The 14,101-nt window shown below is 38.2% G+C and overlaps 1 protein-coding gene across 1 annotated transcript in view; it reads left to right on the plus strand.

Moving 5' to 3' along the window:
- The window catches only part of SACM1L (SAC1 like phosphatidylinositide phosphatase), a 29,179-nt gene extending 15,820 nt beyond the window's left edge, over positions 1 to 13,359 (plus strand). Inside the window, exons 8-20 of the mRNA XM_030265163.4 lie at positions 2,504 to 2,605; positions 3,350 to 3,435; positions 3,634 to 3,720; positions 4,155 to 4,223; positions 4,312 to 4,391; positions 5,880 to 5,978; positions 8,509 to 8,647; positions 8,874 to 8,943; positions 9,047 to 9,119; positions 9,571 to 9,664; positions 9,749 to 9,841; positions 10,511 to 10,568; positions 11,255 to 13,359. Coding sequence (XP_030121023.1) covers positions 2,504 to 2,605; positions 3,350 to 3,435; positions 3,634 to 3,720; positions 4,155 to 4,223; positions 4,312 to 4,391; positions 5,880 to 5,978; positions 8,509 to 8,647; positions 8,874 to 8,943; positions 9,047 to 9,119; positions 9,571 to 9,664; positions 9,749 to 9,841; positions 10,511 to 10,568; positions 11,255 to 11,391 — 1,187 coding nt within the window. The 3' untranslated portion in view covers positions 11,392 to 13,359. The remainder of the gene's footprint in view (positions 1 to 2,503; positions 2,606 to 3,349; positions 3,436 to 3,633; positions 3,721 to 4,154; positions 4,224 to 4,311; positions 4,392 to 5,879; positions 5,979 to 8,508; positions 8,648 to 8,873; positions 8,944 to 9,046; positions 9,120 to 9,570; positions 9,665 to 9,748; positions 9,842 to 10,510; positions 10,569 to 11,254) is intronic.
- Positions 13,360 to 14,101: the final 742 nt, after the last annotated feature.

A 14,101-nucleotide genomic window follows, 5' to 3' on the forward strand; every position in this document is an offset into this window, starting at 1 on the left:
CATAGAGCACATTGTCAGAAATAAGTCATAGTTTGCTCATGTATGGGTGTTACATATTGTTTGATAGTTCACTTGTGTATTAACTCCCTTGAATATTCTGCTTTGAAGGCTTAATGTATTTAATGTTACAGTCATGGTTTGCATAACTGTTATTCAGTGGGAAAGTTAAGATTAATATGGAAAATGCTCTCCCATTAGCTTTGGTACTTTTTTATCATGCTATAAGGATGCATTTGCTTTAGATACAAAATAAGGGAGAACAGTTTTGACTTGAAGAAGTGCTTATGGATGTTAATGAATAAAAGGTTAAGTTCTGGTGAAGGCTCCTGGAATGCTTTTCCTGGGCAGCTGCTTTTCCTGCATCAACGCTTTGAGAAAAGTCTTTTTAGCAAAGCAGTCAAGAGTTTATTTTTGAGAAAGGATGAGTGCTGCAAGGAAGCTGAATGCTTTCTGGAGGCAGTGTGTGGTAAACAGTAAGTCCCAGGTACTTGCTCCTGGACTGACAATATGAAAAAGACTGGATGGAGGAACTCCTATGTTCTGCTTTGTTCATCCATTGCAAAGGCCCCTCAGGTGTGTTCAGGGAATGGCTTCCAGTTGGAATTGGTTGATCTGATAGGACTGTCAGCAGCTGGCAGATCTCCAGTCCTTTCCTGTGACTTCCATTGAATGGAAAATGCTGTGGGAGTAGGCAGAGAGAAAAAGGAAAGATAGCAAAAGGGAGCCATTGAAAGACCCTAATCCTTATCCTGCTGGTTCTGGGTAAATTGCAATTAACAACTGACAGACTGCAATTAACACCTTGCTCAATCCTGTTTTTTCACTGTATAAAAAATTAGTATAAGTAATGTTTGTATAAAACAGAATTGCAGCAAAACCTTAGAGAACTCAGGAATTTTAAGAAATTGGACTTCTAGCAGTAAGAATGCAAGGAAGACCCCTCAGCAGAATTGTTACAGTGCCACTAGCAGATATTTCAATAAGATCAAAGGTTCTTTTTTTTTTCCCCATATAAACTCAAATACATTTTTTCAACTATGTGTACTGAGTTTCTAGTCTTGCAGTGATGAGAAATAATGGACTTGGATAGTTGAGATTTTGATCACCTGAAGCCCTAAACTAAACATTTAGTGTTTCCCTTGCTGCTCCAAACCAAAGCCCTTCTAAAGAACAGTAAATTCTGTCTTGTCCTTATACGTGGAAGTTGCTAATAGCAAGTTATCATTTTAAGTGAGCAGATTGCCAACCGAAAATAGGCTAACAATTGCTAAGCAGCTAAGGTTAGATGTAACCTTTCTTGCAGAACACAGTTGGCTGTACAAATGTTGAATTAAAGGTTGGAGGAGCTGGCAGTAATTTTCCAGGAAAACAGAGGAATGGGTGTTTTTCAGCCTTAATTTATTAATTGTGAGAACATTCTGGATGGGGACAATTTGTATTTTATTTTTGGGGGTTGTTTACAAACAGTATTGGCATAAGTACAAACAGAAATCAAGATGACTCATGTATGGAACCAGTGTGTTCTTTAACGTAGCTGAGGTGCTCACTGTGTGATGCAGCTGTTTTATGTCCCAGTTGAGTCATAGATACAGAGCCTAAATTTGACTTGAGACAAAGTATCTAGATTCCTCAAAGAGAAGACTGCAGTATACTAATTTAAAAATTGACCATTTTGATCTTTTGTGTGCTTTAAAGTGATAGTTTTTAGAGGCAAAGCATGCAAGCTGGTGAACCTACCTGAAGAAATTTTTCATGAGTGCTGATCTCTATTAGACTTGATAGCTTACCGCAGTCCAAATAAGTGCTGCTATAAGTAGCACAAAACAAGGGTAAAGCTGAAACTTAATTGTCATTGCCCCTGTTTGTTGGGTAGTCCCAGGTGCATTTGCCACTTTGGGTATGTAGCCCAGGCTACAGGAAACCATTCTTGTGTGAGAAGCTCATACTGGAATCTTGGTGCATGTTCATTTTTATTTCACGTGGATTTGAAAACCAGTCTATTTTACTGCTAGTTCTGGCATTTGTAAATGTGATGTATGTTGCATTTATGGGTCCAAAATACATAACCCAAGATATTTACTCTTCTAAAAGTTTAGAAAAAAAATTGAGGAGGTATTTTTGAAGTAGTTGTTAATTTTTAAAAGCAGTACGGGCAAGAATCTGCTAAGGTAGTCTAATAAAATTCTGGATGAGATGGATTCCTAATTTTTAATTAGGACCATAAGACCCAGAATAAACTTCTTTAGAATCACATTTTCTCAAAATTACAGCAGTTTTAATGTCTGTTCATCAGTGACATCACCATAGAGTGTTGTTTTGCAATGCGCATATTGATCCTAATATTCCTACTGTCTCTCCAGTTCAGTGTTCAACTGTTGTTGGGGTAACAAATGTTTACAGATTTACTTGAATGTAGTCTCTTGGTTCCTTGAAGTTTTCTACCTGTTGATGTGTAAAAATAGTCTAATGAAACGTTGAGATTTTTCCTGAGTGTTGTTATCAGTTATCACTATGCACTCTTGTTCTATTAATGGCAAGTGTTTTGACTGGCTGCTTGTTTCTAGAAGAAGCTGTTTCAGAGCTGGTGTACGCTACTATGTAAGAGGTAAAACAAAAAACTGATTTATTCAGAAAATAATATGTGTTCCATCTGCACATATGAGTTGCTTTTAAGAGTAAATGAAAAAACATTATTTAATTTGTCTTGGGCTTCTTCCTCCAAAGAAAATGTTAGGAACTGAAGCATTTTTTGGTATTTATTAGAATTGATTCCTGTTCATGTCTTTAAGACGTAACTGCAAAAGTTTTGTAGTGATTTTTAACAGGTGGCTGTTTTCATTGGGGCTAAATGCAAGTGTGTAATAGCCCTTTTTGTCTAGCAGTATATCCAGCTAAGAGCATCACTGGTGCTGGTAGGGGAGCCCTGAGGAGTGTTCTCTAATTGTTTCAAGTTAAAAAGCAAACAGGGAAATTAATTTAAATTACTTCCTCTGTTCTTAGTCCCAACATACATGCTTTTGAAGAAATTTGTCTGTTTCTGCAGTACCATTGTTACAGAATTGTGAACATTTTGGTGTCGGAGCACTGGTATTTTATTTCGTATTAAGTGATAATCTCTAGAGCTAGAAATCTCAAAATGCTTCAAGCATTTTGAAGAGGCACAGTTCTGCTTAAATTTGGTGCAGATCATGTTAAACTTTTACTAAGGGTGTGTTTAATTTTATGTTGTCAGGCAGCTCTGTGCTTCCTGTGAGGACTTAAAAGGGAGGGGAAGGAAGCCTTTTGCTGATGTGCTGTCACTGTTTTGCAGGCAGGCTGAGCTGGCTAACATGGTCTTTTTCCTTCATAGGTATTGATTCAGAAGGGCACGCTGCTAATTTTGTTGAGACAGAACAAATTGTGCATTACAAGGGGAGCAAAGCATCATTTGTTCAGGTAAAGTCACTGTAAGGATCACAGATACATAGATAGCGCTGTCTTATTTGCATATCGTATATACAATCCATATTTAAAAGCATAAACTAAACAAACAGACTGAATTAGTTTAACAAAATAAACCTGGGTGCTTTATTTTTAAATGTCAAGTGGGTTTTGTAAATTCTGCTGCTTAAAACCATTACCATTCTTTTGCAGACCCGTGGATCTATTCCTTTTTTCTGGTCTCAAAGACCAAACCTCAAGTACAAACCAAAGCCACAGATCAGCAAGTCAGTAAACCATGTATGTGAGTGTTTGTGTCTTGGGGTTTTAACATGTTACTGGGCTCATGTTCGTGTGATAGGGCTGCAAACTGTAATCAGAAGAATAAAAATCAGCAATACTGGATTGAGCATTATTTTTTAAAAATAATAGCAAGAAACCTTGTACTTGTTATAATGAATTAAAAGGCTGAAAAAATGCAAGCATCAGTGGGGGTAGTTTCTTTTTGGATCCAGTTTGCAGCAGTTTTAGTAGCTGCACAATACTCTTTATGTGTAGCATATTTAATGAGAAGAACTGAATGGACTGGGAGGAGGAAAGTGGGAATGTATTGGCACAATAGAGAATATCAAACAGTTATAAGAATCATCAAAAATATTATCATGACACTTTCTTGTAAAGCACAGATCTTAATAGTAATGTACATCTGTCAACCCATTTCCTTTCTCTTCTAGATGGATGGCTTCCAAAGACATTTTGACTCACAAATAATTAGCTATGGAAAGCAAATGATTGTCAACTTGGTATGCTTTCACTTGTTCTTCCTGAAAAAGATGTTGTTCTTTTAAGCAGGCTTTTGAGTAATTCTCTCTCTGTTTTCCCTTTTCCCAGGTTAACCAAAAAGGCTCAGAGAAGCCTCTTGAGCAAACCTTTTCAAAAATGGTGAACAGCATGGCAAATGGAATGGTCAGGTACATATGACATGAAGTGATGCATTTTTTTTTACAGATTAAGCATTCTCTCCGAGACCCACAGAGTGGTCAGCTCTTTGGAGGCCTTTACCAACTCTGTGATTTGTTTGCCTTTTGTGTTTATGATGTGACTTGCTAAAAGAGGACACAGGCCGAATAAAGAAGGAATTTCAGAGGCAATGGTAATGCCAGTATTGGAGTCTTAGTATGCAGTGGAGCTCTTCTGCATTTTAGGAAAATGATCGTGCCCCATAGAACTAGCTGCTGGCAAAAGGGCTTGGTTACACTGCTAATGTAGTGAGGGAGCGCTGCATGTGAGCAAAACAGGATGGAACAGTAAGGGGAACAAGTAATTTAAATGCCTGGAGCTCAGTGTAACAGTGTGGCAAGAGTGGAGAATCCATTTGGATTATGAGAAATTCCATCTCTTTGTGGGAATACGGAGTGCAGTACACAATTTTACAACCTGTCTGTGCTTGCTTTTGTTAATTTCTGTAGGGAGGGCTTATATCCAACTCACACAGATATTCGCCCCTCTACCTTATCCTTGAAATTACTGTGCCGTTTTTTTATTCTGTGCATATTTGCTATAGAGTCATCTGGTAGAAACCAAAACATGAAATTTTGTGAAGGTGCATTTTGGTGATGTTCTGTATATGTTCAAAAGTGATGTTTGGCAGCCCTATTTTACGACTGCCATCAAAATCCACTTTCTTGGTTAATTGTTTTTGATGGCGTTTACCTGCCGGAGTCAAACTCAAGACTTCAGTTACTTGTTTCAGTGTGTATAGACAATCTTTCTTCATGCATAGTTCTGAAATCTGGTCAAATGACTTTTGGGCTATGAATGCTTGAGGAGAGGAATGTAATACCCTGTAATTCACAGCAAACATATACATACAAATGTTTAATTAATCAAGCACCACTCATTTAGGGTACCTCTTGCCAGAAATCAGCTGTTAAAATTTTGTTCCAAGTCCGTAGCTGCTTAATTTTATTGTGACAGTTAGGTTAGCTGCTTAAACAGAACCTGTCTCAGGTTTCTAGAGTTATTGAGAGAATTATGCCAGCAAAAAATGTTGGATTTCAACGCCTGTGTCTAGTTCAAAGTGAACAGAGAACAAAACTCCTGGTGGGGGAAAAAAAGAAGACATTAAATAAGATTTGTATCCCTTCTGTACTTTCTGGAGGAAATATATTAGCCAGAACATAGAATGGAACATACATAGAATTTGGAACACAATGTGTGCTTCCACAGACTAATGGCATTTTGTAAATTTTAAATGGTGTCACCATTCACACTAAGGGTGCAGCATCAGGAAGATTACAGAGCACTGACAAAATCTGCAGTTGTGCTTAAAGTCATCTCTAAAGAAAAACAAATCCTCTGTCACTACCTGTTTTTTAAATCAGCCTTTTGCTGTAGGGTTTTCTGTAACCTTTACTGCAGTACATATGTAATCTGAAAAACTGCTTCTCTCTGAACAGATACGTGGCATTTGACTTCCATAAAGAGTGCAGTCGGATGAGGTGGGATCGGCTTCAGATTTTGATGGATCAACTGGCAGACCAGCAAGATGAGTTCAGGTAAGGCTCTGAAGTTCTTAATGTCTGTGCTGTTATGAGACTACTTCCTCATAGTTTCTGTTGTCTTGCATTAAGGCACAGCAATACAGACCTTCTGTGGTCTTTTATGAAGAAGATGCATCTGTGTGCATTAGTGTGTCCATATCTCTGGTGTCTTGCTGACACCGTGTACAAGGTTACGGACCTTGTAGGGGGGTAGGATGTAGAGCTCGTGTTACCTCTCAGTAAAGTGGGTCTGAGAATTGCAGCAGCCCTGAGTTGTGACAAGAGCTGCCTTTGTTAAGGTTGGGTAAAAGGTTAGACAAAGAAATGAACATGCATACAACTGGAGCTATTTAAAATAAAGTCTCATTAGATTATATTTTTTTTCATCCATAGTAATTCCAGGTTGTGTTGACAGCAAACTGTTCTGCCTCGTAGTGCAAAACACTGGGTGTTCCTTCCACAGGCATTTGTAAAAGTGTTTTCTCTAACACACATTGTTGTGGCTCCAAACCTTGCACTGGCATTGGTTGTTAGCCCTTGCTAGTATAACTAACCCACAGGGAAACAAATTATCCTTTTCTTTAGTCATATAAAAATACACAAAATGTCCAAATCAATTTAAATCCTTAGTCCCACAAGTGTGTTTTTGATCATAGCTACTAGTAGACCTGCTAGGGAAATAGTTTGCTTTGTTCTGCTTTTCTGATTGCTTCCTTCCTGTTCCTGAAGCCTTGTAACTAAAGCACAAAGTAGATCAGCCAAAATATTACAAAACTAGCAGTGGTATAGTCTATTCTGACAAAATAAAATGAGGTAAAGTGTGGACTAGAATCTTGTTAATAGAATCTCTTGCCTGGAGTGATGGCTACAGGAATTATATAAATTAATCAGATTATAGTTAATATTCTCTGTCTACCACAAAAAAAACCCTTAAAAACTCATAAAGACCTAATGAAGAAATTGACTTTGAGCACCTCAAATAAGGAGAAATAAGATTCTAGTTTTTTCCTATATAGCAAGGATCCTTTATGCTTAGAATTAATACTGAATCTCTTAACTTGTTTACTGTCAGCTGCCACTGGAGGCATAGAAAATAACCAGATTTCCTTGAAGTTAAGAAAAAAAAAAAGCCATCTCTAAAACAAGATAAAAATTGAAGACTTCTCTCGGGATTAGGCTGGCTCTAACTTAACTTGTTTTATTTCATCTGTAAGGACTGTTGCTTAAATAGGAACAGAAAAGTCTGAGTTCTAATCTTCACAGAAAATAGTTTTGCAACCCCTAGGGAGGTAAACAGCTCTTATTTTCTGCAGGCTAAATCCAGTTGTGGAAGATCTGTCAGAAAGGAGAGCTGGGCTCATGGAGGTGTTTGTTGTTAAATTTTTTAGAGCAGCTATAGGAGATTCAGCATTTAAGAATAGACATTTCTAGTTAATTAGGATAATAACAAACTATCTTATCCTAAAATCAATTGTAGCTAAAACTTGGAGGGGAAAGGAAGATTTCACAGGTATTATTGTCTTCTTCAACAATGTAAAACATTGGTTTAACAAAACTAGGTCAAGAATGCTGAAAATTACTCTTAAAAAGAAAACACAAGGTTAATCAAAGTAAGTTCATGTGTTTCTAAGGCTCCTGATAAAAATGCTGTGGCTCTTGATAAAAATGCTCTACAGTAACAGTGGATTATATGATAGTCCAGAGTTCATAATTACATATTGGGGTGACTTAATCTATGGATTATAATCTGTAAACCTGTAGACAACTGGAAGTTTCATGCTGTGGCAGGACAGGCATATTTCTGTCCCATTCACACATCCAGCTGATAAGTAGATTGGAATATTTGTTCTACCAGCTCAGCATTGGAATGCAGGTGTGTAATTCAGTATTTAAAATGACCTGTTTGTTATCAACTACTGGAAACACCTAATTTAGTGGATTTAAAAGATTGAGGTAATAATTAGCATATGCAAGGAGGAATATCTGGTTCCCCACCATATTCACATAATGGAGAGAATGGAATTTGACAGTAGCAGCATTTTCCATATTTTGCAAGTGCCCTTAAAAAAAAATCTGAGTACCTTCCTGGAAGAAATGTGCCTGACAACTTAGATGACTTTTTATGCATCTGGTGAGTGGGTTGAACTGGTGACCATTTACCAACAAATCTGATTACTTCTGCTGCTAGGCTCTACTTATGATTTTCAAATCTGTAGAGCTGGGACACTAAAATAACTGGAAGAAAAAACACCCACAAGTCCCCAATTTTGCACCAGAAGTTGTTCTTCCCAGTAGCATATAACTCAATATTGCTCACTGACCTTCTGAATGGTAGGAGTGAGTACTGCCCTGAGATTGCTAAATTTTCCTCCATTGGTGCTGTTTTTCAGCATGGCAAGAATTCAGGGAGGCATCAAAGTTTGAACACACAGCTGAGCACTCATCAAATGCTCAGGACAATTGTGGTTTGGTTGCTCGGATATTTACTTGTGAAATGTGGTTTATATGGACTGTTATCTCTAAATATGTGTATTGTGTGTGTTAGTTACTTTCTAGTTGACTCGGAGGGTAAAACTGTGACACAGCAGGAAGGAACGTTCCGCAGTAACTGCATGGACTGCCTGGATCGGACCAATGTGATCCAGAGCTTGTTAGCACGCAGGTCTCTCCAGGCCCAGCTTCAGGTACATGTTTTATCTTATTTGACAAGCTGGAAGAGGAGAGGGGCTTTCCATTTGGAATGGAAATGTAACGTGAATGCTCCGTAAGAGCTTGCATAGTGGAGTTACTGTACTACTTACCTGGGCTGCATTGACTAGACTCAAGTTAAATAAATACAGCTTTTTTTGAAAGCAAATCCTAATTTTTCTATCAAACTCCTAGCAAGCCTCAATGTGCTTTGTATTCCAGAGACTAGGTGTTCTGCATGTGGGACAGAGAATTGAAGAGCAGGCAGACTTTGAGAAAATCTACAAAAATGGTAGGGTATTTATAGAGTTCACACAATTATTTTTTCTCTGTAGAGAGTATATAATATTTGTAATATTCTTCCTTAATATTTCTTATTGTTTTCCTATTCACAGCATGGGCTGATAATGCTAATGCTTGTGCCAAACAATATGCTGGAACTGGTGCCTTAAAGACCGATTACACAAGGCAAGTCAGCCTTTCTTGTAAGGGCCTTCTGGGTTTTTGAATGTGTTTGGGATTTTCTTCAAGTCCTCACATCTGAGAAGGTTATTAATATGGAACTTAGGCTATAAATTAGTTTTTTGCAATGGTTCAGTTGGTAAAAAGTCAGACTAACATCTCCAGATTCCTTGCTGTGTTTATATGAAAGTAAAGGCTATCTGGAAATGAAAACCAAGGTGGTGTGCCATAAAGATGCACATCTATATTGTCTGATGGAAAGAAGTGTTATTTCAGTTTGCACTTCTGTTACAAGTATGTGTAGTAATAATGCAGAGGCAGCACTAGATAAATGTATTCATATGCAGGTGTTCATTTAAGGTAGTACACATCCAGATAATGACAGAATGTAAATCTGAAATTATAGTCCTGAATTCATACATCTATTTTAAACATGTTTCACAATGTATTTTTGCAGAACTGGGAAGAGAACTCAGTGGGGCTTAATAATGGATGGCTGGAACTCATTGATACGTTACTACAAAAACAACTTTTCTGATGGATTTAGACAAGTAAGTAAAGCTTTTAACCATGGGGAAAGGTATTTGATAAACATTGCTGTGCATTCAAACTCTTGCCTTCCCTTTCTCTTCCAGGATGCGATTGATCTTTTTCTTGGAAATTATTCAGTGGATGAAGTAGAACCTGCTAGTCCTTTACATGTCAAAAAGGATTGGAAGTTCTTAGCTGTGAGTATGGAGACTTTATTTGTAATAAGAGACACAACAATTCAGTCCCTGGCTTCATTATGCCTGAGTAGGACTTGTCTATTAGTGTTGAAGCATCCCTGTAATCTAGTAATGTTTCTATAACACCTGCTTATAGGATTAAACCCAGACTGTTCCCTTGACAGAAAATGGAGTGTCCTTGAGGTATTGGAAAAACTGTTGCTTTTTTTCAAATGTGCTTCACCAGGTGGTAGGGGGGAAATTCTGCTAGTCACTATCAATAACTGTTTCCTTCTACAGAAGAATCTTGTGGACTTCTTTTCTCACACTTCTTGCAGGAGCATAGACTGTAACACAAAACACCCATTTTTTTCATTTTTTTCACCTTATCTTTCTATTTTGAAATGGCATTTGGGAACATAATGGGGTTTAACTGGTGTATTTTTTTTTAAACAAAGCATAAACCTCAACCTCTCATTTAATGCACAGGAAGTGTATTTCAATTCTAAATATAATTATTGAATACAGACTTCCAAATTTTGGAACTGTCCAAACTTTTATTTGTACCTGAATGCAGGTGAATTGAGAAGCAAAGCAAGTAAATAGCTTTACAGTACAACCCATCTTAAAGGAAATTAAGGAACATATGTACTGGTGTATCAAGTGATTATTCTGTTTCTCTTTCCTCAGTTGCCTATTATTATGGTGGTTGCTTTCTCCATGTGCATTATTTGTTTGCTAATGGCTGGTAAGTCACAATTGAATTTAATTTTATAAGACTGGGTTATTTCTCTGTGAACTTTGTATAAATGGTTACAATAACTGTTCAATTTAGAATTGCTTTTCTGTCATTCTAAAAGGTGCTTGAACATGGCTCTGGAGATTGAGTTTTAGCACTGTATCATTAGTGTGGAAAAATCTTAGGTGCTGTAGAATACAATGTTAAAACTCATGTAGAAGTCAATTAAGGGACAGTTAATTATCCCCAAATCTAGATGCACCTTGGTAGGCCTGTAGCTTTATCATAGGCTGGATGAAGCCCTAGAGGAATACCTGTCTAATTTTGGGCAGAAAGACAATTCAGAGCTGTCAGATACAGGCATAAGCCTGATTCTGATGGATTTCCTTTTAATCTAAATCTGTGTTGGGAGTGGTGAAGGTTTTTTGCCTCCTGCTTTCGCCTTGAATTTTTTTACATTATTGCCAGTAGAGTTCTTGACTGACTTCCACAGATCTCTGTTCAATGTGTTCCAAGAACTGTGTGGCAAATACAAATATTCCAAGGCAAGGAAACAGAAGATCTGTGAAAGACTTCTGATGTCATTTGACAACAGATTTCTTAGGGAGAGCTTGAAATACTTGCATTTGTCCTAAAGTAAAACTGCCTGCTAATTGGAGATAATGAGCTAAAAGCTTTGTCTGACTCTTTCTCAGGTGATACATGGACTGAGACACTGGCCTATGTGCTTTTCTGGGGAAGTGCCAGCTTTGGAACTTTTGCTATCATCCTTTACAATGGCAAGGATTTTGTAGATGCACCCAAGCTGGTCCAGAAGGAGAAGATGGACTGAATTTGTGTGTGTGGAAAGCGGCTTGGTACTGAGGATTCTTCAAGCCACACTTGGAGTCTCTACTGACCTGCTTTCCACACCAAAAAATGCTCTTATGAACATTCTTCCTTGGCAATGGGGGAGGGGTCAGGGGTAAGGAAATGGTGTCCTGTGGTGGAGGTAGCTTTCAACTGAGACCTGACTTGACAGTCTTAGTTGCAATGGTCTTTGGAATATTGCATTAGTGGACAGGGCTCCACTCTTACTGGGGTAGTGCAGAGACAAAAGCCAGCTTTTTGGCTCTGGAATGCTTTGGAGCTTAAGTGGACTGCTGAAGCTCATGCTCCACCAGGGTTGTTTCAGCTGGTTTTTTGGCCTTGACAGGAGAGAATTTTCACGCTGTTCGTGTCTCAGAATACCCAAATGTTGAAGCATTATTAATGGAACATATGATAGGGATCTCTGAACAAATATGGCTTCTTACCAATAAAAAGTCTTGGTCCAGATTTACAGCTGGATTACGTTTGTTGTGATAAAGTCTGTGTTAAGGAGTCCTTCGTGCATATTCGTGTGTGGATTCTTTTCACTAAATATGAAAGATTTTTGAATCCTAATGCTATTCTAAAATGAGGTTTTTGTCCTGTCTTGTTTATCTAGAACTGATGCAATATTCTGCTAATCATTGTTTGGGTGAAAGGGCAGTGTAATTGGATGTTCCTGAAGTTGCAAATGTCTTGCACTGTTTCAATACTACAGTCTCCATATGAAAATCGAGTAGTTAGTGAGTTAAAATGTAGAATTTTCTTTCTGAAGATGTAAACAAAATCAAAGAATGTAAAAGTCCTTTGCAGTGTTTATTCAACCTTCCTTATGCTAAAGTTCCAAAGTACTTCATTACTTTAAGAATGGGTCACAACATAAAAGATTAACTTCATATTGTTTTGCTAGTCAGCTGCTTCTATCCTTGGTTATGTTGAAATAATTTATGAAAGAAGGAATAACAGCCTGAGAAGAAAGCAGTAAGTCTAAACTCCGTATTTCTACTTGGGAGCAGCAGCTTGCTTTTCATGCATGATACTGTAACACACTCTTTTAAGAAAAAAAAAAAAAAAAGGAGGAAAAAAACTGCAGACGAATTTGTGCTGGTTAATGTGTGTCTTTAAATTTAGTGCTTCCAAGCTGTATAAAAATAAGGACCAATTTTAAACTATTTTGTCACTTATTTTATATGGTTTGTTCAAAACCAGACATGGAACTTGCTTAAGGCGCTGTGCATTGTTTAATATTTCCTGTAAGTACAGCTGTATATTCAGATTGCGAATATAAAATTTAAATGGGGGGAAGGGACAAACATGTAGAATACTACTAGGGCTAGCACAGGTGTCATTATTGAAGCTAGAACACAAAACACTGATACTCCAGTGTTCCTTTGTGTCATGACTGAAAATATGTACAGATTTTTTTTTTCTTCTTTTTGCAACTGTTCATTTTAACCTTGAATGTTTCTTGAGGCCTCTCTGGGTTTTGTGTAAACATAACCTGTTTATGAGCACTAGTACTTGCAAGGTATCAGTTTGCTTCTAGATGCTGTAATGGAAAAATACCAGTAGGTGGCTAACTGGGAAATCCTCCTAACTTAAAATTTTCAAAAGTGAACTCCCTCATGGGCACAAAGTACAAGAACATCATAGACTGAATATTTGAAAGCAATGGTTCTGGTGGCTCAATGGCAGGTGGAGTTTGAAACTTGGCTCAGTTGTCTTGCAGCCTAGAACTTGAGTTATGCATCTTTGGTAAAGAACTTGTTGCAGCAAAGACCAAACTTGAATTGCTAATATAAAAGGTTTGTAAGACTTAGAATAATGTAGGTTTTAGAAGTTGGAAGTTGGAAGGCACCTGTGTTTCAGTGCTTTGCAAAGAGTCTGTATTTCTAAAATCACAAATGGTGTACTACTCTTCAAAGACAATAAAATGTTCAGCTTTTCTACATGTGCTGTCTGCAGTGCATTTTGTGCTTTGGAGCAGACTGTTCCCAAATCATTCTTTAGGAGCTGTTTCACACCTGAAGGCTGCTTCAGTTTTGTGTGTGCTCGCTGTTGCAGGTGGGGACCATCACTCAAACAGGGCTGATCTGGGGCAGTGCCCGATCCAGTCTGCACTGTGAGATGTTCACTCCTCTCAGACCTGGCTGGATCTCTCTCTGGAGCTCCTGTGGCTGGAGTGCTCCAGTGCTGCATCCCCAGTGTCACCCCTGCTCAGGGCCGATGGCTCTCTGTCTCTTTCCTCACAAGGGCACTTCAGTGCCTTATTGGCCATACCCATAGGTGAAAATTCTTGCTGTTACAGTTCTGGATCCTGAAGCTGTAACTTTTTTCACAATAAATTAATGCTTTATAGGTTCTAGGCCTTGGATTTTTTTCCTATTTGTAAAGCACAAAGCAGGTTTAAAATGAAGTAGGCTATTTGATTTTTCTTTTCTAACATTTATTTTTAATTAAGGAAGGCAAGCTGGTAGTTGTCAAACCTTACAAAAAGCCAGGCTTTCATAGACCAAGTCCCCTCACTTCCATTCGTATCTCCTTCCCACCATGCCCATTCTTTTTCCCCCATCCCTCTTTTCCATCCTCTCACCTTTTCCCCGCGCTCTCCCCTCAGGGGCGGCAGCAGGCGCTGCTCGGCGCTCGCCGCGGGTCCTCCGGGCCGCTAGGGGGCGCTGTCGCGGTAGCGTCCC

The sequence above is a fragment of the Taeniopygia guttata genome, chromosome 2 (genome assembly GCF_048771995.1).
Source record: "Taeniopygia guttata chromosome 2, bTaeGut7.mat, whole genome shotgun sequence".
NCBI lineage: Eukaryota > Metazoa > Chordata > Aves > Passeriformes > Estrildidae > Taeniopygia > Taeniopygia guttata.